This window comes from Pygocentrus nattereri, chromosome 9 (assembly GCF_015220715.1).
Source record: "Pygocentrus nattereri isolate fPygNat1 chromosome 9, fPygNat1.pri, whole genome shotgun sequence".
NCBI lineage: Eukaryota > Metazoa > Chordata > Actinopteri > Characiformes > Serrasalmidae > Pygocentrus > Pygocentrus nattereri.
The window spans coordinates 40,270,414-40,296,278 of record NC_051219.1 but is presented as its reverse complement, the minus strand read 5'-3'; the positions used below and the strand labels follow the sequence as shown (position 1 = coordinate 40,296,278).

At 38.8% G+C, this 25,865-nt stretch overlaps 2 protein-coding genes across 2 annotated transcripts in view; both read left to right on the top strand.

The window, feature by feature from the left end:
* The window catches only part of zgc:194282 (tyrosine-protein kinase Srms), a 29,019-nt gene extending 13,310 nt beyond the window's left edge, over positions 1 to 15,709 (top strand). Inside the window, exons 5-8 of the mRNA XM_017710909.2 lie at positions 7,383 to 7,541; positions 11,373 to 11,554; positions 12,999 to 13,155; positions 14,723 to 15,709. Coding sequence (XP_017566398.1) covers positions 7,383 to 7,541; positions 11,373 to 11,554; positions 12,999 to 13,155; positions 14,723 to 14,922 — 698 coding nt within the window. The 3' untranslated portion in view covers positions 14,923 to 15,709. The remainder of the gene's footprint in view (positions 1 to 7,382; positions 7,542 to 11,372; positions 11,555 to 12,998; positions 13,156 to 14,722) is intronic.
* Positions 15,710 to 17,015: 1,306 nt separating this feature from the next.
* ptk6b (PTK6 protein tyrosine kinase 6b) overlaps positions 17,016 to 25,865 on the top strand; it is a 22,470-nt gene continuing 13,620 nt past the window's right edge. The window contains exon 1 of the mRNA XM_017710908.2: positions 17,016 to 17,467. Within this exon, the coding sequence (XP_017566397.1) occupies positions 17,088 to 17,467 (380 nt within the window). The 5' untranslated portion in view covers positions 17,016 to 17,087. The remainder of the gene's footprint in view (positions 17,468 to 25,865) is intronic.

Sequence of the window (25,865 nt, the reverse complement as noted above, 5' to 3'; positions counted from 1 at the left end):
CCAGACGTCTTTTGCCAGAATCAAACTAAATGAGTTCAGTCCAGTTTTGTCACTCTTTGGTCGCAGCTGACTAATTTCCAGCCTCAGGGCTGAATGTAAGCGTTCGGAAAGAGGAATGGCTTTTGTAGTGTGACACAGATGAACAATAGTGCTGTGGCATCTAGGACAACTCAACTCAAAGAGTGTGATCAACTGTATCAAACACTTTTGATGAATCAATAAAAGTGGCAGCACAATGCTTCTTCCTGTCTATGGCCATGTAGAGATGATTTAAAACCAGTGTGGTAGCAGAGATGGTGCTGTGTCTTTCTATAAAGCCAGACTGATAGTTAAACAGGGCTTTATTTATGTTGACTATTTATAAGAATTTTAAGATTGGCCTGTAGTTATTTACATCAGCTGCCTCACCTCCTTTATGCAGTGGAGTTACATGAGCTATTTTCCAGATCCTGGGGATTCTGCATGATAAAAGAGAGAGATTGAAAATATATGTTATGTATTCTAAAATAACTGGGGCTGCTGAACGCAGGAAATAATGGTCCAGCCCATCTTCACCAGTAGTTTTTTGTGGATTAATAGTAGTAATACATGTAGCTACTATGATTGGAGAGAAGGGCTGGAGTGTGAAGAGACCATGGCTCTGTGTAGCAGTAGAGTTGTTGTCAGTTTTATCTGACTGCAGATCCGAGTCTGTATTTTCAAAAATGTGCCCAGCTGCAGCAAAATGTGTGTTAAAAACTCTACAGATTTCCTTCTGATCGGGTTTCAGCTGATCAGTGGAGCAGCACACCTGTGGGTTTAGCTCCTAGCCGAGGCCAGTGATCCTCGTCCTGCCATAGCAGCCGTTCAAGGAAGACTGCCGTCTAGTCCTGTGCTGATGGCCTGAGTTGTAGCCAGCAAGGAGTCGAAGGAGATCCTCATCGTCTTTGATCTGGTAGAGCACAGAGATTCTCCCCTCCAGTTCACTAATCTTCTGGCTCAGCCGCTCACAGTCATCACATCCAGCTGGAGAGCTGAGAGGAGGCATGGCACAGAAACAACTCGTAGATTTAAATTAAATAAAACAAGAAGTCTGTGGATTAGGGTAGTCAGTGCAGAGACTCGAACGGATAAATTTGACAGTTAAAACAGATTAAACAAACAGTTAAATCAAAAGCTGTGCTGCCCAGTTGCGCTAAAAAAAGGCTAAAAACTAGGCTAAAAACAAACAAGCTTAGCAGCAGTGCCTGATGCTCTGCTCTGACGCTCTGCTCTGAATATACAAATATACACTAGTATTGCACTATTTCCAGTGTACAGTTGTACAGTAATAAGTTATGAAATAAAACTGTTAAAAAAAGCTGTTGTACACATTCCGTATGTGCAGCTAATTTGAGGTAGATAATAAATGAGATGCAGGTACACAGGGACAGAATACACACACACACACACACACACACACACACACACACACACACACACACACACACACACACACACACACAATTTCTAAGCCGCTTTTCCTTCTGGGGTGGTGCTAGAGCCTATCCCAGCGGGATATCCCCCACACCCTGGACAGGTCTAGGGACAGAATACTGATATAGAAATTTTCCAGATTATACAAGATATGGATATAAGATGTACAAGACGTCAATCTATATGTGCAAGTACAGATTTGCTAGATTGAAGTTGCAGAGGATCAGAGTCTGATGAGATGTGGATGAGGTGAAGATTGTCCATGCAGATGATGACTCAGAGGTGCAGTGACAGGCCTATAGTCCGATACACGAGCCCCAGTGGCTGTTCAGCAGCCTGATGGCCCGGAGGAAGAAAACAAAGTCTCGGAAACGGCTGGTTCTGGTCTTTATGCTTCTGTACCTCCTCCCACTTGGCAGCTGTGGGAACTGACAACACCCTGACGAAAAGTCTAGCATGTCAGAATTTTCCTGCCTGGTTTGACATCTTCTACAACTTCCTTGACGGTAACCACTAGGATGACAGAGCGCTGTCTGGCGCACATATGTAAACATGGTGAAGAGAAAGAGGAATGCTGCTCTTGCTGCTGTCAGGAGGAATAACAGAACAGCTGTGGCAATACTATCCACGCCTTTCTGACGTTTCCACGAGGGAGTACCATGACAGACGCCAAAAAGATAGATGTTGGCGAGAAATAGTGTTTATAGCATCTGTTTACATACAGCCAACCTGGTAGCTCACTATGTTTATGTAGTGTTCCTGATGTGTTAACACATTGTTAAGTCAAGCTCTTTGTAAAGGATAGACAGCCCATACTGTCCTCTTTGTGGTCCACAATCATTTTTTATGTCCTTTTCAGAACACAAAACTGCCAGCATCACATGTAGTGCTTCTGCAGCCGTGATTGACAGTTTCTTGACTCTCTTCCCCAACAACCTGTGAACTTGCGCAAGGATGTACATGATCATTTCTTGCTGACCCAGCTAACTAAGCTTAGTTAGATCTAGCATTGGTGACTGTGGTGGCAGCTTTTTTGCTTTTTACCATTATAAATGCTTTTTCCATATTTAGGTAGCATCATTTTTTTGTTTTGTTTCATTTGATTAGCTGTTCATCATCACACTTACATGTGCATGTGCAAGCGGATTAATCACAGCACGAGTGTCTAAATCTGGATTAGGAGGAAAATAGGTTAACTGATGTTGTAAAGTAAACCATGGCTTGTGTTTGTAAGGTTTAGTGAAGCTGGAACTTAGAAAGCCTAAGTTGCACCTGCATCATTAGATTTCAGACCACGTCTTATCCAACTGCAAGCCAAAATACACGGTATAATGTTAACAATGTTTTAAAAAACAAAGCTCGAGATGAAGGATGCACCTAAACAAACCAGCTTTATATAGTTACTGTAATGTATTTATCATCATTCCCCAGCCTTTCATCTATGGGCTGCCATAAATTTTCTTTAACCTCCACATTTTTCTAGTCAGTGTTTTGCCTTTTTCATTTTGTACTCTGCTTTAAGCCAAACTGGCATTTTGATTCACATTTGTTTAGTCAGCAACCATGACAACAGAGCTCTGATTGGTCAGCTTGATTTTTAATGCATCTGTACAGTTTGTTTGGACTCTGTGTGACTGCATTAATATATATGTGTTTATTTCAGAACTTGGCTTAACTTGACTTGTGAATAAGCCTTTACTTAAGCATCTTGGACAACATAATGGTACTGTAATAACCCAGAGGTTTTAGCCGCCCCCTGGTGGCCATAGGGCTTTAAACAGCTGCTTATGTCACTTATTAGGTAGAGCCAGCACTGACTGTGTTGTCTATGGCTGGAAATACACCCCTTAAACTTGTAGGTAAGAAAAATCTAATTTATAAAAGTTTGGCCTAAATGTAGGTGATCCGCCAGGACATGCTTGGGGTCCAAATGTTTCTTCTTTAGTTTTGCACTGGATCTATGACACTGGTGTACCTAACAAGCAATAGAAGAATTGTGCAGTTAGATGTATACAAATTCCATAAATCATTGCCTCAATCATATTAGCCTGAAAGGTAATGATGTTATTGAGTGGTTAGGTGGTTTCTGACACTGTATGATATCAGTGCAATACTAAAGAAACAAACTTTGGCTTTGAAACATGCCTTAGCAGATCAACTATACTTGCGCTAAGTGGGAAATCGTGTAAAATAGTTTTTTTGTTCGCCAAACTGTTGGTTTAAAATGGCGAGTTGGCTGTTCCTGTGATAGGGCTTGTGCTCAATATGTCTACAGTGAAAGAACACTAGAGAAGGAACTGAGAGAAAGAATAAATATAACCAATAACATTTCACAGATTCTCACATCTCTCTCTCTCACACACACACGCCTGCTCACCCAACCACACTTGTGTACCCTTGACGGAAAGCACAGTCTCTCTTACCACAGAGAGGAAGTTTTATGTAGAAAACTGACAGTTACCAAAGCAAGCCGTCATCCTTCCTCATTCTTTATTATCCATTTTCACTCAGGCTGGACATACTGCTTTATATCACTCATTAAGCGGCAGTGCAGTAACAGAGAGAAGCACGTTTGTTGCAGTGTCACGGTTTTTAGTCATGGCGTATGATCAGACGGTTACCTTACTGCTGACTTTTCCAAAATATTGATTAAAGTGCTTTTCCAGCTGTTCTCGTCTGTGAGTTATAATCCCATAAAATGTCCGGTGATTCTTCACCTCTCTTATTCAGCGCAGAGAGGGGGCGAGGTCTTCTTAGCACCAGTAGATTGGCTCTGTAGTCCATGTCCTGGTGTTCTTTTCAAAGGGTATAGAAGCACTTCAAAACAAATGCTGAAGGATAATGCCAATGTAATATATAAAAAGCATATGCGAGTAGTTCATATTTCATAATGATCTTTACGTTTACCAATATTACATATCAAACCTTAGCACCCCAGGTATGAATCATCTGCATTGTCATCTGAGTGCACATGACAAAGAGAAATAGAGAAGTATGCACACTGTCTGGCTCTTCCTGCTCTAAGCTTTTTTGCTGTAGTCAGTAGTTTTTGTTCTGTAATGGGAATAATATTGCGAGTGGAATTTTAGATACTGTAGTTTGAGAAGCTGGGAAGTTCCACTGTCTTTGCTTTGTTTGTTTTGTCCTTTTTTTCTTCATAATTTTACATTTGTGTCCTTGCAGTCTAGGGGTGAAGGACAGGTACATGCTACCTTTTACCTTCTGTTAATATAAGGCAATGTAGGCAGGCAATGCAGTTTGTAAGAAACTGAAACCATTTTTCGTTTTGGCTACTTAGACCAGCATTCTGGATTTTAATGAAACAGTAGCTGTGAGGAAAAACTGCAGAATGTAAACTTTTATTTGAAGGTATTACATATCACTGCTGTTGGAAAAAACAACCTTGTATCTCCTAAATGGTAATTTTACTGAAGGATAAAGCATACCTTACTTTTAATGTAAGTCAATGGAACCAGAATTTTTGTCCAAGTGATTTTGTTCAATTTCTTTGGTCTGTTCATCATGAAATTTACAAACAATGTAAAGGACAACAGGCTTTTTCAAATTATGTCAAAAACTGGAAAACGACAGAAATGGAGAGTTTTCTTCCAACAGCAGTGATAAATATGTAGCCTATATAGGAATCACAGGCCTTTTTATATTTATTTTTGAGTATAAACCTAAATGAAGTTGCCATATGTAGTACTTGGTTGCAAATACTCTGCAACTGTTCTCAAACTGTTCTAAGAAGTTGTTAGTTGTAAATGGTAGACATTATTAAAAGCTCTTCAATATTAATATGTGCCATTGTACATGGAGGTCAGGGATCAGGACAGTAAAATGAGGTCCCAGTCTATGAAAGAAAAGTAATGAGGGGCTGCAGTGGGACTCCAGTACTGTCCGCAAAGTGGGTTTAGACTAAAAACGGTTAAGAACCTCAGCTCTACTGTGTATTGTAGATGCACTACAGTGGTAACGTGTGGGAGTGTTTTGTTTTATTCTTGACAAACAAGCCGATCTTTGTCAGATAAACTGACTGAGGACGTTTTGCTTTCAGTTTTGTCTGCAGTTGTCTACAGTGAATGATTACTAGAGGTCAAGGCGAATAACTAATCTGGCTGATCAGGAGTATTTTAATGTTTTGTTTTTCCTCTGTTTAGATTTGTATTATTTTTGGCCTCATTATGACCTGCTAGCATTGCCACATCGTTGATCCTCATGTTGAGAGTCAAAAGCAAGAGAGTCAAAACGCCTTTTGTAAACCACAGAGATGCACATCTAGCCAAGGACTGTCTAGTAGCTTATGGTGCCCTAAAATGGGACGTCTATGTGTAGAAATGTCTGTGGTACACTGCTCACGCTGTATATTCCTACAAACTCAGATCTGACAGATGACTTCATCCTTTTTATTTTAAATCCAGTTTGCCAAAGAAATAGAGAAATAATTGCTTTACCGGCCAATTACTTTCAACTGGTAGGGTATAAATTTCAGTTCAGTTCTTTCAAAACACCTGTTACGTGCCCAGTAGCAAAGAATAGCTACCTAACCACGATTGTGAAATGTTTCTGGCCTGTGGCCCTTACACCTGTTAGCCGCAAACCTTTGGAAAGCAGCTGCTTCTGCACATATTCTTAGGCAGTGTTGACCTATTACAATCAGCCTTGATCTTTAATGGTCAAATTATGGAGAAGGGTGAGTAATTTACATGTATGGGTGCAAAAGAGGACCCATAAAAGCATTCCAACTGTCATGATGTACCAGAACCTGCAAATAGAGCTTTACTTTTTAGCAAAACACATACATGACATACCCATACATCTCTTCTAATTAGTTCTAATTAGTAATTCAGATACTTTATAAGGTGGGTCCATTGCTGACAGCTTGTTTAATCCCAATGAAAAGCATTACCAATGTGAGGCAAGGGCATGACCTAAAGAAGTACAGAACTCACCAGTATCGGGCTGTGGATCTGCGTTCTGTAGGTTGATGGAACGTCCAGAAGTGTAGGGAACAAACTCACGATTCATACCCTTGATTTCAGAAGAAATGTTAGATGATCAGGTGTCTACAAACATTTGGACTAATACTGTATTTCAGAATTTTATCCAATGTGTAATATACTTTCCTGAACTGTCTAAAAAATCTGTATACAGTTACTGTTAGCATGCCTCTTTTTAGAATGTGTGTCTAACAAAATTAAATGAATACCAGGTAAAAAACCATAAACATTGCTATATAATACTGCAGTACATAAACCAGCATGTTCTAATAGCAAGAATTTCCTTCCCAGACATGGCAGAAGTAGGTTAGAACCTTTTACCTCAAACAGTCCTGTCATGCCAGGCAATTTGTGTTTTCATTGCAAAAAATATTAATTTTTTATTAAGTCTGCCTTGAGATCACAATGTACTTTTTTAAATCACTTATTTTCTTTAAACTTATAACGTTTATGTGGTTTTATATAGCAAAAGTGGCCATTTTCTAACCTCTTATGCCTTAAAATGTTTTTTTTTTTGTAAGCAAATTTTTTTTGTAAATTTGTAAAATGTGTAACTTCTGGAAACTGAATGAGTGGGGCTGAACTGTTAAATGGATGCATGTAAAATAAATTGATTGTCATGATATCACAGAAACAGTCATTCAAAATGGGCAGTTTTATATATGGACTGCATAGACTGGGTAGTAAGTGGTACATTTTGAAACTTTAACCATGAAGGAAGTTCATGTGTGGAGAAAGTTCATCATCTACATTATAAGTTATCAGAACTAAAATTCCTCAGGGACTTTGTTACTGCCTGACATCTTTTGTGGAAACCTTTCCAGGTTAAGTGCAAATCATCTTGGATAAAACTTTTCTGACTGGTTTAAAACACTCAATATTCTCTCTCTCCCTCTCTCTCTGTCTCGCGGTCTCTCTCCCCTGTAGAGGACACCAAGTTGGATGAATTTGTGAAGGAGGTCCATGCTCTGAAGAACCTGCACCATCCTAAGCTCATTCAGCTGCTTGCACTGTGCACACGAGGAGAACCTGTCTACATCATCACGGAACTCATGACCAAAGGCAGCCTCAAGTCCTACCTCGCCAGTGAGTACTCCTGAGATCACTCTTTACTTAAAGGAGACATTATCTAAGATTAGATTTCTTTTGAAAGAACTGCTAATACCTTGCTGTTTCTGGAAGTGAAATAATATGAAATCACTGCCAAATTGAAGTCGGCACAGTCTGGTACTAAATGTATGCCCTTGATAGCTAGCAGAAGAGTTCAGTTCAGTTGGGTGAATCCATATGTTCTGCCATGCACTACTGCCCAATGCCAGTCCCCAGTGGTTTTAAGGGAATATTGGGATAAACTGTCCACAAAATAAAATTTTCTTTGCAGCTTTAAAGTCAATGTGAATCAGAAATCATAACACATTTTCCTTCCGTACCATGACGTATTTCATCAAGGCAGGTCTTGTTTGATGATAGACAGGGCTGGATTGAGGGGGAGAAAGTCCTTATATTCCAATGGAAAATTTAGAAAACAAGAATTTTGTCTTATAAATGGTATATGCGCTTAATATGACCTGGACATGAACTTCCAAGTTAAAAGAAAGTCATGTTTGCTTTCAGGCCAATTTGAAGTGAAGCAAGAACAACCAGTTAGAGTCTAGAATAAACAATCATGAGGTTTCTATGGGTTTTTGTACCAAAAGCAGTCATAATAATTTTTTTTGTGACTATTTTCCAACTTTTTTATCCCTCAGAAATTAACAGGCAGTTTTTGTTACAGTGCCTTAAAGACTGATGTATATAAAGAGTGGGGCTAAACTGCTGTGGGCTGAATGGGCAGACAAATATGTACACGCATTGGCTTTTCACCGCTTACATACTACATATAGCGCACACTACATTGTTTACATACTATCAAATGCTCTTCTTTCAAGATATGAGGCCTCTCAAAGGAAAGGTGGTACAGGTGGTGAAAGCTGCCAGGTGATTGCCTAAAGTCTCTGTTGAAATTGTCACTGTTGAAATTACTGACCCACTTTTCCTGCATTACAGACAAGACTATGACTGTAAGGTTTCTTTTAAAGGCGTGGTGCAGGTTGTGTACACAGAAGGAAAGACTGAGAAAGTACCTGGATGAATTTACTCAAGTGAAGCAATTAGAAAAGCATTGTAGCTCTGCATACCAACTCAACAAGGGTTATGGTAATATAATAAAGATATGACATCAAGCCCTGAAGTTGTTTCCCAGCAGGTATTAGGCCAGTATACCTATATAGGGAGGAACATTCCTGGAAGGACTATTGTAGGCTTGTATTATGTAACAAGGTTATGTGTAAATGAGAGGATAGGTTGGAAGGTTTGTTATACCATCATAGAACATGTGTATCTCTAGAATTATAAAGGTCACTGAATAAAGCTTGTTACAAGAGCAGTTCAGCAGGGCTATGTAGGCGATGATGGTCATGATAAAGCGTTGGCAGAAAGCCTTTCTTGGAGGAGAATTTCCTGTAAACTTAGTGCTGACACAAATGTTTCTCCAGGAAATCATCCTCTATCAATTCAGTAAATGGAAATAAACCTCAGCTTGCAATGACCTCATTCTAGTCTCTAGTAGTCATTCTAGTAATGGTGCCTTGGTTGGTCATCGCGTAATTAACAAGGTGCTAAGCTAATGTTGCCAAACTCAATCCCATGTGCAGTGAGAATCAGGGATAAGCATAAGTGATCGACCAAAAATACTACTGTTACTTATTAGTAATACTTTTAAAATTTGCAACTGTATGTCATGTACAGTCATATGTTTATTGCTGAATTTAACATATTGGAAAAAATGAAACATAAAATGTGACCTGTGCAGGTTATAGCACATTTAATCATTTATATTTTATTTCTTTCCAATGTTTTTAACTCAGCAAATAACTGGAAAGTGTTCTCTGTAGTGTGAGTGTTATTTTCACAAAGCATGTCATTTGACCAGAGGTGTTCAAACTTTACAACATACGACTGTATCTCAGTGAAATGATACTTTTTTTAATCCAACAAATGGGGAATTCCACCTCTGCGTTTAACTCATCCATGACGTGAAACACCACATACACACACACACACACACACTTGCCCAGAGCAGCGGGCAGCCCTACCCACGGCACCCGGGGAGCAATTGGGAGTTAGGTGTCTTGCTCAAGGACACCCCTCAGTCATGTGGGGATCGAACGGGCAATCTTCTGGTCACAGGACCATTTCCCTAACCTCCAGCCCACGACTGCCCTTTTTTGTTCTGTTGTTAAAGTGGTGTTACAAATAAAGCACAATAAATTTCATGCTCATTATATACAAAAAGATTTTTTCTCTTTTTTTTTTAACCAATCACATTTTTTTGCTGCATGCCACTATAAGCACATACAAAACACATTCCTGCAACATTTTTGACTCGCAACTGGTTTAGCTGGCCACAAGAAAGTCGGGCATAAGCAGAATAATCAGCTACTCCCACAGTGTTAGTACTTCACGGTGGTGAGGTGAAAAATTTAAGTGAGTTATATCGTGGCTTTTTCCTCTAGCCTGAGAGTGAAGTGAGGGCTATTTGTTGGCAAACAGTGTCCTTCAGCTCCATGGTGAAAGCATACGTTCTGTGTGGCTCTTGCTATTCCTCATTTATCAGGCTCTATAAATCTTTAGAACACTCTTCTTTATATCAGCCCTGATATTGATTTTTGGGGTAAAACACTGGCCTGTTCTCCGCTGCTGTGATTTTGGATTAATACGTCAGCTATTACTGAGGCTGAATTTTTGATTTATCATTAGCTTAATCTGATGTAGTTCTTGATGTGCCGTCTCTGTGGTGGGTCTAGCTATCGTTGACTTTCATTTTCCATTCACAACTTTCTGAAAGCAAGTAAGGAGATATATTAACTGAATGCTTCTGCAGGCACTGACCTGAGTTTTGTCAGTGACCATGTGTTTAAACAGACTTATGAACCGACCTTCTTGCACAGTGTGAGTTTTAAATGCTGACTTAGCCTGTATTACTCTAAGACGTTGCCTCGTTTGTTTTCTCTCACTGCTACTTGTGCTCTCTGTACTGGACTGTTTAAAATATAATAGAGGGACTGCAACCAGTGCACAACACAGCAGCCGAAGTTCTGACTTAAACGCTGAAGCATTCTCTCACCTATTTTACTGTCTCTTTGCTACTAAGTCTTTTTTTCTAGTCTCTTTTTCTTTTTTTCTTTACATTTTTCTATTCTTTTAATAGTTTTCCTTGCACTTCATTTCAGTGTGACTGAATATTGTGTTAGAAGTCCAGTGTGAAGGTCAATATAAAGAAAGTTTGTGTGCCCTCTGATTTGCGCTCTAAATCTTAAGAATTCCTTTCCAGTTGAAAATTTCCAATAAAAAACAAAGCTAAGATGCAGCTTAAAACTTCCTTTTTAAAAGTTATCATTTTTATTATTGTTGTCATTATTATTATTATTATTATTATTATTATTATTATTATTATGTCGCTGTTGTTGTTGTCATCATCATCCTTTTGTGACTTTAGTATATCAGTTAACACTTTAAAAGATCTGAATGGCTTATTTTTACTGTGCTGTTTTTCTTTTAATCCCACTTTAAGTGCACACCTTATGTCAAAAATGTTTTTATAAAATTTGTATCGTATTTTATATATTATTTTTATAGTATATTATATAGCATTTTTATAGTATTGATATTTTTAAAAAATATTATTTTATTATTATTATTAAGTCTAACTATAATTTTAAATCTAGCTCAAAATCTGTTGTGTTATGTTTTTATTACATTATTTTTTTACATTAACAAACATGAACTCTGGCATTTGAAGTATGTTTTAGGCCTCAACCCTGTAACTACACATTCCTTTATGAGAGTAACTTTTCTCTGTTTCTCTCTGTTCTGTAGCTCCAGAGGGTCAGGTTTTGACCTCAGCTCATCTCATATACATGGCCTGTCAGGTAGCAGAGGGCATGGCCTACTTGGAAGACCGACACATTGTTCATCGAGACCTGGCTGCTCGAAACATCCTTGTTGGAAGTGAACTGGAGTGTAAAGTGGCTGATTTTGGCCTGGCTCGCATCATAAAGGTAAAGAGTATGAGTGAACTAACCATCCCAACAAATCACCCCTGGACATAAAGCAGCAGAGCAGAGAATTCTGTCCTTTTCTGGTCATAATTAAAATTTTTGGATTATAAACCTGTAATACAGTACTGTGCAGTAGTCAGAGACAAGCCTCCATTTATTTGATTTTCAGTCAAAATAGCCATTAAAAACGAGTTATTCCTTTTTAAGTATCATCGTCATCATCATCATCATCGCCGTTAACCGCTTAGTCCAGATAGGGTCATGGTTCCTTTTCATGTATCAGGAAAGAAAACAAAAAGGATATATTTAACAAAAAGGTCGAAGTTTCAACATTTAAATATAAAAATTTTCAACCTACATTGTTTTCACTTTCTTTCCGTTTTTACACACCTTCACAGTTCAGTCTTAAAAGTTGGCTGCATTTTCTGCTTCTCACGATCCAAGTAATCCAAACACATTCAAGGATGTTAAGGTCTGGACTCTGGAGTGCTCAGTCCATTGTTCTGAGAACACCACCAGCTTTGTGGTTTGATATCTTCCTTTTTGTCTATTCCCTTTCTCAACAATGGCAGCTGCACATCCGTTCAGACTCTTAGTGTTAAGTTGTCGTCTCACAGTGGAAGGATGGACAGAAACACCAGTGAATTTTTCAGATCTGAAACCTTTAAGTATTGTTTATCTGATAGTGACGGTTTTGGTGTCTTCCTCTTTTGTTAGGCGCCTGGATTTCTCTCTTTTTTAATCATTTTATGAACTTCATTTTTGGAAACTTCCTGTTTGTTCACTTGTTTTCCTTTATGCAAGTAGATTATCTCTAATCTCCTCTAAACGTCTCCTGAAAATGAATAGCTCGTACAATGTTTTGACTGGAAATGAAAGAAATGAACGGAGGTCTCAGACTTTTACACAATCCTGTAACTTACATTCATAGTTGACAGTCACAAGCAACTGTTTTTTATGTACATACAGTATATATTATTCTCACATGAGCCCTTAGGCTAAACAATTTTGTGGTTTTGTGGTACAAAAACAGTAGTATTTAATTTTTACACAACCATCTCCCATCCTTTCTGTAGCCCTTGAAATTAAACCGGTTGCCTTGTTAACTTGCCTTTAAGACTAGTGTATATAAATAAGCTCGATTTTGATTGGCTGCCCTGTTCTGTGGCTCATTCAAAAAGCAGTACTGGCTAAAAAACTCCTTATCCTTCAGCATCAATAGGGGTTAGATAAACTGCTAAACAGGCAGATATATTTAAATGGTTTGGTTTTCATGACATCATAAACAGGCTGATTTGCAGCTTAGCTTTTATATATTTGTCTTAAGACTAAATGGTACATTTTAAAACTTTTAACAGTGTTTATACACCATGTCAAATCTTTCTTTTTTCCAAAGAAGTGTAGGTATAAATATATAAACAGGATTCTGTATGCATGTTTGTAGGACAGCGTGTACACGGCCAGTAAGAACACTAAGATCCCAGTGCGATGGACAGCTCCAGAGGCAGCTCTACACCAGCGCTTCTCTGTTAAATCTGACGTTTGGTCCTTCGGAGTGCTGCTTTACGAGATGATGTCAAGGGGCAAGATGCCCTATGAAGGTATGAGTCTGACCTGCTTCATCTTTATGTATCATGTAATATTTGATTCATGCCCTGCTCATTTAACATGTTCTAATCTTGGCCTAACACAAGATCAGAACATGTTAAAGCCGTTACACTACACAACTTTTACCTCGATTTTAGCCCCGATCTTCAGTCTTCTGTGCTGGTCAGCTCTAGTCTAGTCTAGTCAGATCTGCAGAGACTGGTCAGTCGGAGTCGATAGTTAGGGAGAGTCAAGTCGTGTGTGAAGGACGCAGACTCTGATTTTTGGCCTCCCGACTGCGTTTCAGACCAGTTGCAGTTTATCAAACATGCTTGATTTTTTCGACCCGAATATAAGCATAATCTAGTGTAAACTGCCCAACAACTCAATCTGAATGGATTCCTGCAACAGCCAATGAAAACAGAGCGTGCAAGAAGAAAATACAGTAAGTAAAGAAAGAAAAATGGTGAAAAGTCTCTCACATGTGGGGTGAAGCTTTTTAATGAGATGAGTTTAAGACACAAGCACAATAGAGTTTATGTACAACCCCAATTCCAATGAAGTTGGACGTTGTATAAAACATAAATAAAGACAGATTACCATGATTTACAAATCCTTTTCAACCTATATTCAATTGAATACACTACAAAGACAAGATATTTAATGTTCAAATGGATAAACTTTATTGTTTTTTGCAAATATTCACTCATTTTGAATTTGATGCCTGCAACACGTACCAAAGAAGTTGGGACAGAGGCGTGTTTACCACTGTGTTACATCACCTTTCCTTTTAACAACACTCAGTAAGCGTTTGGGAACTGAGGACACTAATTGTTGAAGCTTTGTAGGTGGAATTCTTTCCCATTCTTGCTTGATGTACAACTTCAGTTGCTCAGCAGTCCGGGGTCTCCGTTGTCGTATTTTGCGCTTCATAATGCTCCACACATTTTCAATGGGAGACAGGTCTGGACTGCAGGCAGGCCAGTCTAGTACCCGCACTCTTTTACTATGAAGCCACGCTGTTGGAACACGTGCAGAATGTGGTACTTCATTGGAATTGGGGTTGTACGTTTAAAACTCTAAAACCACACTGATCACATTTTTAAATCAATGAGCCTCCTTTAAACATGTTTGCCTGCAGCTTTTTACTGCATCAGCAGAAGCAGCAGAGAAAACAGCAGCAAGCAGCTCCACTTTTGTTTATTTGGGTCTCCTAGTAACAGGAGAACACGTAAGTTTGTGAGAGCTCGCATGAGATCATGCAAATTGAGTGACTTCCATTTGGTTCAGCAGCAGCTGAAAAGTTGAGTAGTGTGTGATCCCTAATTGATCAGTGTGTGATCCCCAATGTTTCTTTCGCCCACAAAAAACAAAACGTCAGTTAATCTGAGACGCTCAGTCTTTTATAAACTGCTCAGACTTTAATAGTCGTGTTGTGAACCCAAGGCTTACGACAGACAATGTGGTCTAAAAATCAAATTAGTGATCCTAACTTGCTCATCAGCTTAGAAACACTACTGTTTGTTGTATGTCGGCTTATGTCTGTCCTCAGACTCCACTCTAATTTTTCTACTTCTTCAGGAAAGACCAACAAGGAGGTGTTAGAGATTTTAGCATCAGGGTACAGGTTGCCAAGTCCAAGCCGCTGTCCTCCCAATATCTACCGCATGATGCTGGAGTGCTGGACTCCAGAGAGCTCCAAACGGCCCTCCTTCCACGCCCTGCACAGCCAGCTAGATAAAATCTACTCCAGGATCTACTACAAGACCATTGAGGTGTAGAACCAGAGCCATACCAGTCCTCCAAGTCCGCAGAAGAGATTGGAAATGGAGGAATGCACAACAGGAGGTGCAACAGACTTCAGAAGTGCTAAAGGTACTGACGTTACTAAAGGTAACTGAGATGTCAATTTTGTGGTCCCTTCTAGCCAAAACTATTTTTATCCCTCTGTATTTGCACATGATGTTTTTGTAAATTGTACTGTATTACATGGTGTGCAATAATGACTCTTCCTGTGAGAGAGATTAAAGAGAAGAAGTGGCACAGAAAAGCAGAAACAAGAGCTTCGTTATACAGTGCCATGTTCTCCTCCCTGAGCAACAGCTGTGCCCTGCTCGGTTGTTGGTGACGGCACTGTGGATTTTTGTACTGCGTTCTATAAGCAGGAGGATCTAGTACCTACTTTCAGTTGAGTGTTTTACCAATGATTCACCTGCCAACTGTGGACTTCATCTCGCTGAACGAAGGAGCCAACAAAGGCACATTTAAGACTGTTACACTGAATGGGGCATTTCTGGAGATTCATTTAGGATCTGTTGAGTCTCTGCTGCAAAAAAAGAGAAAAAGACTTGCTTGCAAATTTTTCAGATATGCACTCTAAGCACTTATACTGTGTTTGAAAAGCGAGAGCCATAAGAATTCTCCTGTGCTTCATTTGGATGCCTCGTGATTTTCATGTTTCACAGAAATCATTTCTGTGATCCCGTCTTCCGATTGGTTACAGGAGGGGGATGAATGCATTATGCACCATGACAGATATTTTAAAAAATAAAATATTTTTTGAACGTACGTGTTTGTGTCGTGTATAAGAAAGCTGCAGGTTTACATGATGTTAATGTATTCAAGTGCGCTGTATATTTTAATTTGGTCATACCTTGAACAGAGGTCCTGTGCTATTTACCAGCTTTGGTGCTGCTCTAGTGTGGTCAGCAGTTTTGCTCAGACAGCGTTAAACCATCCCAAAACCACACTCAAGTAAATGCTTTTACTTCAGTGTCCAGTTGACTCGTGTAGTAGTAAAAGCAGCTACCAAAACTTGGTCTAAGTTAAATACTAGAAAGGATCAATGATGTTGGCTTTTTAACACAAGAAGGACACTAACTGTGAGCCACTGAACAGAGCAAAGTGAGAGTAAAAGATTATTTATATATATATATATATATATATATATATATATATATATATATATGCGCATATACACACACACACACACACACACACACACATATATATATATATATATATATATGTATATATACATACACACACACACACACACACACACACACACACACATATATATATATATATATATATATATATATAAAGGGTATATATGTACCCTCTCTAAAAAGATGCTTTTTCAAGGGTTCTTAAATAAAGACAGCCATGAACACTCCAGGAACCATTTGCATGATATGGTGCTTTGCATGGTGAAATCACTCTTTGGATTGATGGAGAATGTTGTACATGCTTCTATACAGAACCTTTCTGAAAAGGGTACTACATAGCACGAAAAATGGTTCTTCTATCGTGACACTCTTAAAATAAGATGGTTCTTCAAGGGTTCTTTAATAAAGAGAATGGTTGTATATAGAACCATGAACGCTCAGAAAACCCCTTTGTGTGCTTGACGGGTTTTTGCATCATGAAATGCTTCTTCAGATTGATGGAGAATCTATTGCATGATTCTATAAAGAACCTTTTTGAAAAGGGTTCTATGTAGCACCAAAAAGGGTTCTTGTGTCGTTACAATGTCAAGCTAGACTGATTTTTGTAAAGGTTACGTAATAAAACCATAAACAACACATTCTCCGTTTTCCATCATTCTGAAGAACCATTTTACCATGCAAGGAACTATATAAGCATGACAGTGGTTCTTTGAGTGCTCGTGCTTCTATATAGAACCATTGCCTTTACTAAAGAACCTTTGAGCTCAGTAACCAACTTTCCAAGAGTGTAAATGAGCAGATGTGGCTGAGCTGGCTGGACGGAGTGGTTCCTTCCCTCTTCGCGGAGTGAGGGCTGTGCAGAAAGGCGGGGTAGAAAGGAGGAAGTTTGCGTCTTTTCCCGTCACAGTCGCTCTGCTCGCTCCTCGCTGTCAGACGCGCTCTTCGCATTCCTGAGGGAGAAGAACCTGCCCGGCCCCGGGCTGCACCTCGACCACATGGGGGAGTGCTGCCCGTGCTCCTGGCTCTCCGAGCTGTTGGACAGGTGCTTTGACAAGCGCAGGGACGTGGAGCCCGCTGTGAAAAACGAATACAGCGGTGCGTCTGAGCAATCCAAGCCGGAGAGGGAAGACAAAGAGCGGGATGTTCTCACTCCTAATGACGCGGGTGATGGTGATGTGTACACGGCGCTGTGGGGATTTGAAGCTCGGGCTGAAGAGGAGCTTTCCTTCCAGCCTGGAGACAGGTTCAGGATAGTTAAGCGCAGTGGAGACTGGTGGACGGCCAATAAGGTTGACCGCTATGGGAACGTGCTGGCCACCGGCATTGTCCCTTTTAACTACCTGGAGCAAGGAGGAGAGGTGGTGGACGCGCAGCCGTGAGTAAAGAGATCTTCTCTTAGTTGCTCAAGATGTTTTATAACAGAAAACCGGTCGAAAAAGGAAGTTGGTGTTGCCCAAACAAGCAAGTGTAAGTGGCCAGCAGGGCTGGGCATAAAACTCTGAAAAAGTGATGGATAAATGCTGAATCTTATATTCCAGTACAATATATACACAATATGTTTATAAAACATCTTGGGAAAACCTTTGTGAACATCCCTCGAAATAGCTGAGTAACACTGAGATTAATAACTGACCACATTGATTTATCAGTCTACTCAGGCTTTAGCAGAGCTCAGTAACACTGAGATTAATAACTGATCACATTGATTTATCAGTCTACTCAGGCTTTAGCAGAGATCAGTAATACTGAGATTAATAACTGACCACATTGATTTATCAGTCTACTCAGGCTTTAGCAGAGCTCAGTAACGCTGAGATTAATAACTGACCACATTGATTTATCAGTCTACTCAGGCTTTAGCAGAGCTCAGTAACGCTGAGATTAATAACTGATCACATTGATTTATCAGTCTACTCAGGCTTTAGCAGAGCTCAGTAACACTGAGATTAATAACTGATCACATTGATTTATCAGTCTACTCAGGCTTTAGCAGAGCTCAGTAACACTGAGATTAATAACTGACCACATTGGTTTATCAGTCTACTCAGGCTTTAGCAGAGCTCAGTAACACTGAGATTAATAACTGACCACATTGATTTATCAGTCTACTCAGGCTTTAGCAGAGCTCAGTAACACTGAGATTAATAACTGACCACATTGATTTATCAGTCTACTCAGGCTTTAGCAGAGCTCAGTAACATTGAGATTAATAACCGATCACATTGATTTATCAGTCTACTCAGGCTTTAGCAGAGCTCAGTAATGCTGAGATTAATAACTGATCACATTGATTTATCAGTCTACTCAGGCTTTAGCAGAGCTCAGTAACATTGAGATTAATAACTGATCACATTGATTTATCAGTCTACTCAGGCTTTAGCAGAGCTCAGTAACACTGAGATTAATAACTGATCATCACATTGATTTATCAGTCTACTCAGGCTTTAGCAGAGCTCAGTAACATTGAGATTAATAACTGATCACATTGATATATCAGTCTACTCAGGCTTTAGCAGAGCTCAGTAACACTGAGATTAATAACTGACCACATTGATTTATCAGTCTACTGAGGCTTTAGCAGAGCTCAGTAATGCTAAGATTAATAACTGACCACATTGATTTATCAGTCTACTCAGGCTTTAGCAGAGCTCAGTAACGCTGAGATTAATAACTGATCACATTGATTTATCAGTCTACTCAGACTTTAGCAGAGCTCAGTAATGCTAAGATTAATAACTGACCACATTGATTTATCAGTCTACTCAGGCTTTAGCAGAGCTCAGTAACGCTAAGATTAATAACTGACCACATTGATTCATCAGTCTACTCAGGCTTTAGCAGAGCTCAGTAACACTGAGATTAATAACTGACCACATTGATTTATCAGTCTACTCAGGCTTTAGCAGAGCTCAGTAACACTGAGATTAATAACTGACCACATTGATTTATCAGTCTACTCAGACTTTAGCAGAGCTCAGTAACACTGAGATTAATAACTGACCACATTGATTTATCAGTCTACTCAGGCTTTAGCAGAGCTCAGTAATGCTGAGATTAATAACTGACCACATTGATTTATCAGTCTACTCAGACTTTAGCAGAGCTCAGTAACACTGAGATTAATAACTGACCACATTGATTTATCAGTCTACTCAGGCTTTAGCAGAGCTCAGTAATGCTGAGATTAACAACTGATCACATTGATTTATCAGTCTACTCAGGCTTTGTATATATATATATGAATAAGTATATATATATGAATGAGTCATGTGAAAAAATTTGGACACCCCATTAAATAGTCAGCTCTTTATTATGAAATGTTTACATATCAATGTCCAATCTTGTTTTCATTTATTTCTGGAAAAGAAAGTGATTTAATTGCAATTAAACAAAAATTAACATTGTTTTGCTCATGAAACAAAAGATATGAACAAAAATGTGTATTATAATGGAGGAAAAAGGTAGGACACCCTGCCCTCTAATAACTAGTGTTGCCCTACGGTCTGCTCTGGGGGTGAACTTGCTTGGATGGCCAGACCTGGGCACGGTTGCAATTGTTTTGAATGTCCTCCACTTGTAAACAATTTTCCGGATGGTGGAATGGCTGATGTCAATTCTTTTGAGATCTTTTTGAATCCCTTACCAGACTCATAAACAGCCACAATCTTCTTTGTGAGGGCCTCAGACAGCTCTTTGGATCTCACCATGGCGCTCACTCTCACTTCAACAGTCAGGGAAACACCAAAGTAATTTTCTGAGGTTTAAATAGAGCGAGCCTCATTCACAATGCTGGGTAACGATGTTCTGATCATGTGCACCTGATGTGATACACCTGTGTGAGATCTTAACTATATGTATAATATATGTAGGGGTGTCCGAATTTATGCCTCACCAGAAATTGCATTCTTTTTACATGGCATTTTACAGAAAATTGTAAAAAGGCCTTTCTTAATTTTTAAATGTTTAGTCATATTACTTGGATCCCACAGTATTGTTAAAATTTATATTAAATATCCACATGTCCAAATATGTTAAATATACAGGATTTCATAGGGTGTCCTAATTTTTTAACACGACTGTATATTATACATACTGACTTGTACCGCATACACTTCATTTTTATATGAAATTAAATACGCATTCTCAGTACTTGTATTCTGAGGACGGAAAGTGAAGTGTTGTGATTTTAGCTACACAGCCGTGGAAATGTACCCCAAACAGAAACAAACCCATAGAGTTTAAGAGTAAGTACAAATAGGTTAGAGTAAAAAATGACCCCTGAGCTCAGATACTGCTAGAAGCAAAAGCCTGTTTTGATATCTAGAGACAAAGATACAGAATTAGATATAGTATAAGTGCAATACATTTCAATAATTACTTCTATTAGTGCTCACTCAAGTGCTGTAAGAGAGATGTGTGTTCAGTCTGCGTTTGAAGACCACGAGAGTCGTTGTTCAGGCAACCTGTCAAGGTTCGTTCCACCGCCTGGGTGCCAGGACAGAGAAGAGTCTTGATTATTAGTATTATAGGATAATGTCATATACAGGACAGTATGACTGTGGGAGAATGTGCTATGTAGTAAAATGGTACAGTGTGTTCTAAGGTATATTAAAGTAAACCTATAAAAAAGGTGGTTCTTTGAGGTTTTTTTAGTAAAGGCAATGCTTATATGTAGAACTGTGAACACACATGCTATATAAAGCTGCTCTAACACTGTCAGAGTTAAAGGTTCTGTGCTGGTGTATTTTTCATTCATCAAGGTACAAACAAAGTAAATGGCCCCTCAAAGGTACACCAGTGGTTTTAAGGCCTAATGGGGCAAATAATTGTTTATGTTAAATGTTTTTCTTAACAGAAGGACATATTGGTACCTTTTTATAAACTGATGTTTTAAAACAGAACAAAATAAAAAGGCTGGAGACGAGATGGCGTGTGTGGAGCCAAGCAACTTTAAAAAATATATTTGCAATGGATTACGTTATAGCTGGCCTGATGCCAAGAATAGGCCCAGCTCATACAGGACAAGTAAAAGGTGTGACAAACATGACCATAGAGAGATAAACAAGAATAGACTGAAGAAGTTCTAAATACACTCACAGTACTGTCACACACAATACACAATATGTAAGACAGATATAGCACAATGCAAAACAATACATTGCTTCACCTCACAGATGTACTTGTGCAGATGCCAATGTCGTGTTATCATCTAATCAACCAGAAAATAGTGGAAATTAAAAAGCAGTTGCATTTCTGATTATCCTCCCCTTATGTTTGAAGTGTCAAAATGTATCTTTCACTCTCCAGTCTGTACAGTCCATGCATTGATATTAAGCTGCTACAACAGCCCATTTTAAATTTGTCACAAAAAAACAAAGCATTTGTATATATATATATATATATATATATATATATATATATATATATATATATATATATATATATATATATATATATATATATATATATATATGTATCCATCACTCTGCTGAAGTTATACACAGTGTTTCAGTCTGAATTGCTTTTTAGGCAGGGACAGTACAAGTTGTATAGTAAAGGCAATGGTTATATACGGTGCCGGGCAGTATAACAATATGTATTGTTATTGTAAATAATTCTGTCACAATACAATAAATTATGCTTTTCTCCACATATCAGGTATATCATCAGTACTTGTAGAACACTGACCAGCTGTATGTTTCGCTATAGGGCAAAATTAATGTCGTTTAACTGGATTAAGGTAACACAGCATGGCAAATATTGAATAAACTCATTGTATTCACAGTTTTTGATAGTATTTTTTAAAATGCAGCAGTACTGCTTCTTTTTTCTTTGTTCCAACTGAACAGATTTTGAAAAAATTGTCACAAAAATTACTTAAAGTATCACAATATTATATTTTTGCCATATTGCCCACCTCTAGTTACACTATATTTCCAAAAGTATTCACCTGTCTGCCTTCACACATATATGAACTTGAGTGACATCCCATTCTTAATCCATAGGGTTTAATATGATGTCAGCCCACACCTATAACAAGCACATTTGTGAGGTTAGACACTGATGTTGGATGAGAAGGTCTGGCTCACAGTCTCTGCTCTAATTCATTCCAAAGGTGTTCCATCGGGTTGAGGTCAGGACTCTGTGTAGGCCAGTCAAGTTCTTCTACACCAAACTCGCTCATCCATGTCTTTATGGACCTTGTTTTATGCACTGGTACACAGGCATGTTGGAACAGGAAGGGGCCGTCCCCAAACTGTTCACACAAAGTTGGGAGCATGAAATTGTCCAGAATCTCTTGGTGCTGAAGCTTTAAGAGTTCCTTTCACTGGAACTAAGGGGCCGAGTCCAACTCCTGAAAAAACAAATACCATAATCCCCCCTCCACCAAACTTTAAATTAGGCACAGTGCAGTCAGACAAGTACCGTTCTCCTGGCAACCGCCAAACCCAGACGCGTTCATCAGATTGCCAGACGGAGAAGCATGATTAGTCACTCTAGAGAACACGTCTCCACTGCTCTAGAGTCCAGTGGCAGTGCTTTACACCACTGCATTCGACACTTTGCATTGAGCTTAGTGATGTAAGGCTTGGATGCAGCTGCTTGGCCATGGAAACCCATTGAATGAAGCTCTCTACGCTGTTCTTGAGCTGATCTGAAGGTCACATGAAGTTTGGAGGTCTGTAGTTATTGACTCTGCAGAAAGTCGTTGACCTCTGCGCACTATGCCCCTCAGCATCCGCTGACCCCGCTCTGTCGTTTTACGTGGCCGACCACTTTGTGGCTGAGCTGCTGTCGCTCCCAATCGCTTCCACTTTGTTATAATCCAACTGACAGTTGACTGTGGAATATTTAGTAGTGAGGAAATTTCACAACTGGGCTTGCTGCACAGGTGGCGTCCGATCACGGTACCACGCTGGAATTCACTGAGCTCCTGAGAGCGACCCATTCTTTCACTAATGTCTGTAGAAGCAGTCTGCAGGCCTAGGGGCTTGGCTTTATACACCTGTGGCATGGAAGTGACTGGAACACCTGAATTCAATGATGTGGATGGATGAGTGAAAACTTTTGGCAACATAGTTTAGGTGTGAGGTGTGAAGATTTTGTTAAAACAAAAGTGATTATTTTTGGGGATCTTAACTCTGATGTTCGGAAAGTTGAACTTGGATAGAAGTCTTGGATGAATTTTTGTCGTTTGATCTTCATCAACTGATTCATGAATGAACGAGTTTGTTTCTCTATGCAGACTGTAGCTACACTTATTTTAGTGTCACATAATTTTAGGATAGTAAAGAGTGGTGTAACACATTGTGGAATAAGTGGTTATTGTATTGTTTTTTTGCCCAAGAAATATTAAGGACTGTGTGCTCAGTTCTTAAAACACTAATTTCTTTAAAAAGGAAGCATCAGCGGAATGTCTGAGTAAAAGGCTCACAGGCATTATAATGTATGGAGGTGGACAAAGCCTTGTTAGCTTTAAATATATTGTCGTTGCTGTCGGACCAAAACCTCATATCTCCATTTGTGTCATTTTTTGACATATTTTGAAAATACCTGTTGCCCGTTACACTGTGTGTTAATTTCATGAGCAGTGCACCTAAAGAAACAGTCCAAAATGACTTGGAAAAATGTCTGGTTCCATTGACTTACATTAAAGTAAAGCATATTTTTCCTTTTCCTCTATAGTTACAAGGTTTTCTGACTGCAGTGATGTTCTTAGAAGTGATAAATAAACTTGCTCCACTATGAAATGTGAGAATAAAGCAGTGACCTGAACCATGGGTGAAGAGTGAACTTTTAGAAGGAATTAGGAGGAAATTGATGGGAATAAACATAACTATTTTAAAGAAAAGATATTGGAATGACAGACAACCTTAATCAATTTGGATATAGTAAAAGGCTCAGAGCTAATATTACTAAGGAGTGATGCTAGTTGACAGTCTGAAAATAAGGATGTCTCACATAAGAAAGATTAGATCTTTTTTTTTAACATCAGTTGCAGGTTGGCTAGTGGATAAGCTGCCTGGTCAGACTGGGTTGTATGGGGACAGAACTGTTCATGACTATTATAAACAATATAGTGTTACAACACATAGCTTCTCTTTTAGGCTGGTGTCTGAGGAAGTGGTGCTGGAGAAGCTCAAGAACATTAATTGTTTTAAAGCATCTGGTCATGATAATATTCCTGCTAGATTTCTAAGAGATGCTGCAGAGGTCATTTCCTCGTGCATTATGTATATTATGAATGTGTCAATTCAGCACAGTGATTTTCCAAATCAGTTAAATGTAGCAAGATTGATTCCTCTTCATAAAAAGGGATGTAACTTGAATGAAGGAAATTATAGGCCTGTATTGAATACCTTATCAAAGATAATGGAAAAAATTATCTTTGAACAGGTTAACTGTTATTAGACTGACCAAAATCTTATTTATGAATTACAATCTGTTTTTAAAAAATCTCACTCTACTGAAACATGTTTGTTTATTTGATTTTATTAAGAATGAAACAGATAACTGAGTTTGTGTGGTATGGTAATGGTGGATCTGCAGAAAGGTTTTGATACTACTGACCACAATATTTTGTTGGCCAAGTTCAAAGCTATAGGTTTTAATGATAATGACGTCAAATATGTTGCTTCATATTTAAAAGGATGTAAACAACAGATGGATGTAGGACGTACTGTGCATTTGGTAGATCTATTAGTTGTGGGGTTCTCCAAGGAAGCATTTTAGGGCCACTGTTTTTCCTTGTACATATTTATGATTTAAATCTGTATTTTAATGTGAATTGTTTTGTATGCAGGTGAATCTGCAATTTTGTTTTCTCATAAAGTCAGGTGTATTGTAGAATGTACAGTGAATGAAGAACTTTTGACAGTAGGTGAATGTCTGAGAATAGGTTATCACTTTGTTTGGAGAAACAGAATCTGTTTTGTTTGGTATAAGGAAAAAACTTTAAAAATTTCAAGGTAGTTTTGGAGAAACTGTAATAGAAGGTAAGAATTCAGTTGATTATCTAGGCTGTACGTTAGATAGTTACATGTCAGGAGAGAGTCAGGCAGATAAGGTTTTGACTAAGGTTAATCATCACCAGAGTTTTGGATAGACAAACAGTGGTTACCCTGGCGGAAGTTTTGGTTCAGCCTTATTTTGATTATGTTTGTTGTTCGTACTATGATACTATAATAGGCTTCAAACTTCCAGTCCCATTTCTTCTTTTTACCCTTACCCCTTGCTTTTGAGTGTCACTCTAACCCCTTAGAACTGAGTTACAAGGGGTAGTGGTTGAAATCTTGCCCAACAAAATGGGACAATAATAATAATCACATCACTTCATTTACAGCTACTAGTGCTGCTCTGTAGGTGACCCTGCCAGTCTGTAGTGACAGCAGAGAAGGTTAAAGTTCAGCTCCTCACTGCTGGGTTTTAGTTACATTTAGGGCATCATATGCCTTCAAAGAGGGGGGCAATTATTTATTATCACACCCCTAATTCTTCCGTGATATGAAGCTGAAGTCAGATGTTCACCAGCTTCTGTTCGAATTTTCCCAGTCCACTTTAAATGGTGCAGCAGTTACATTCTGCTGCTTCTGGCATCAGAACAGCTGGACTGTTTAAGGTGGAATGGGGAGACATTAGCATGCTATTAGTGATTTTTTAATAGTTGTTCTGAAGAAAACGACCATAATACATTGAAATGCCATTAAACTAAAAGATAATGCGATAGTTATCATAATTCTTAACAGAGAAAATTCTCACATTTGTGGGTTTCT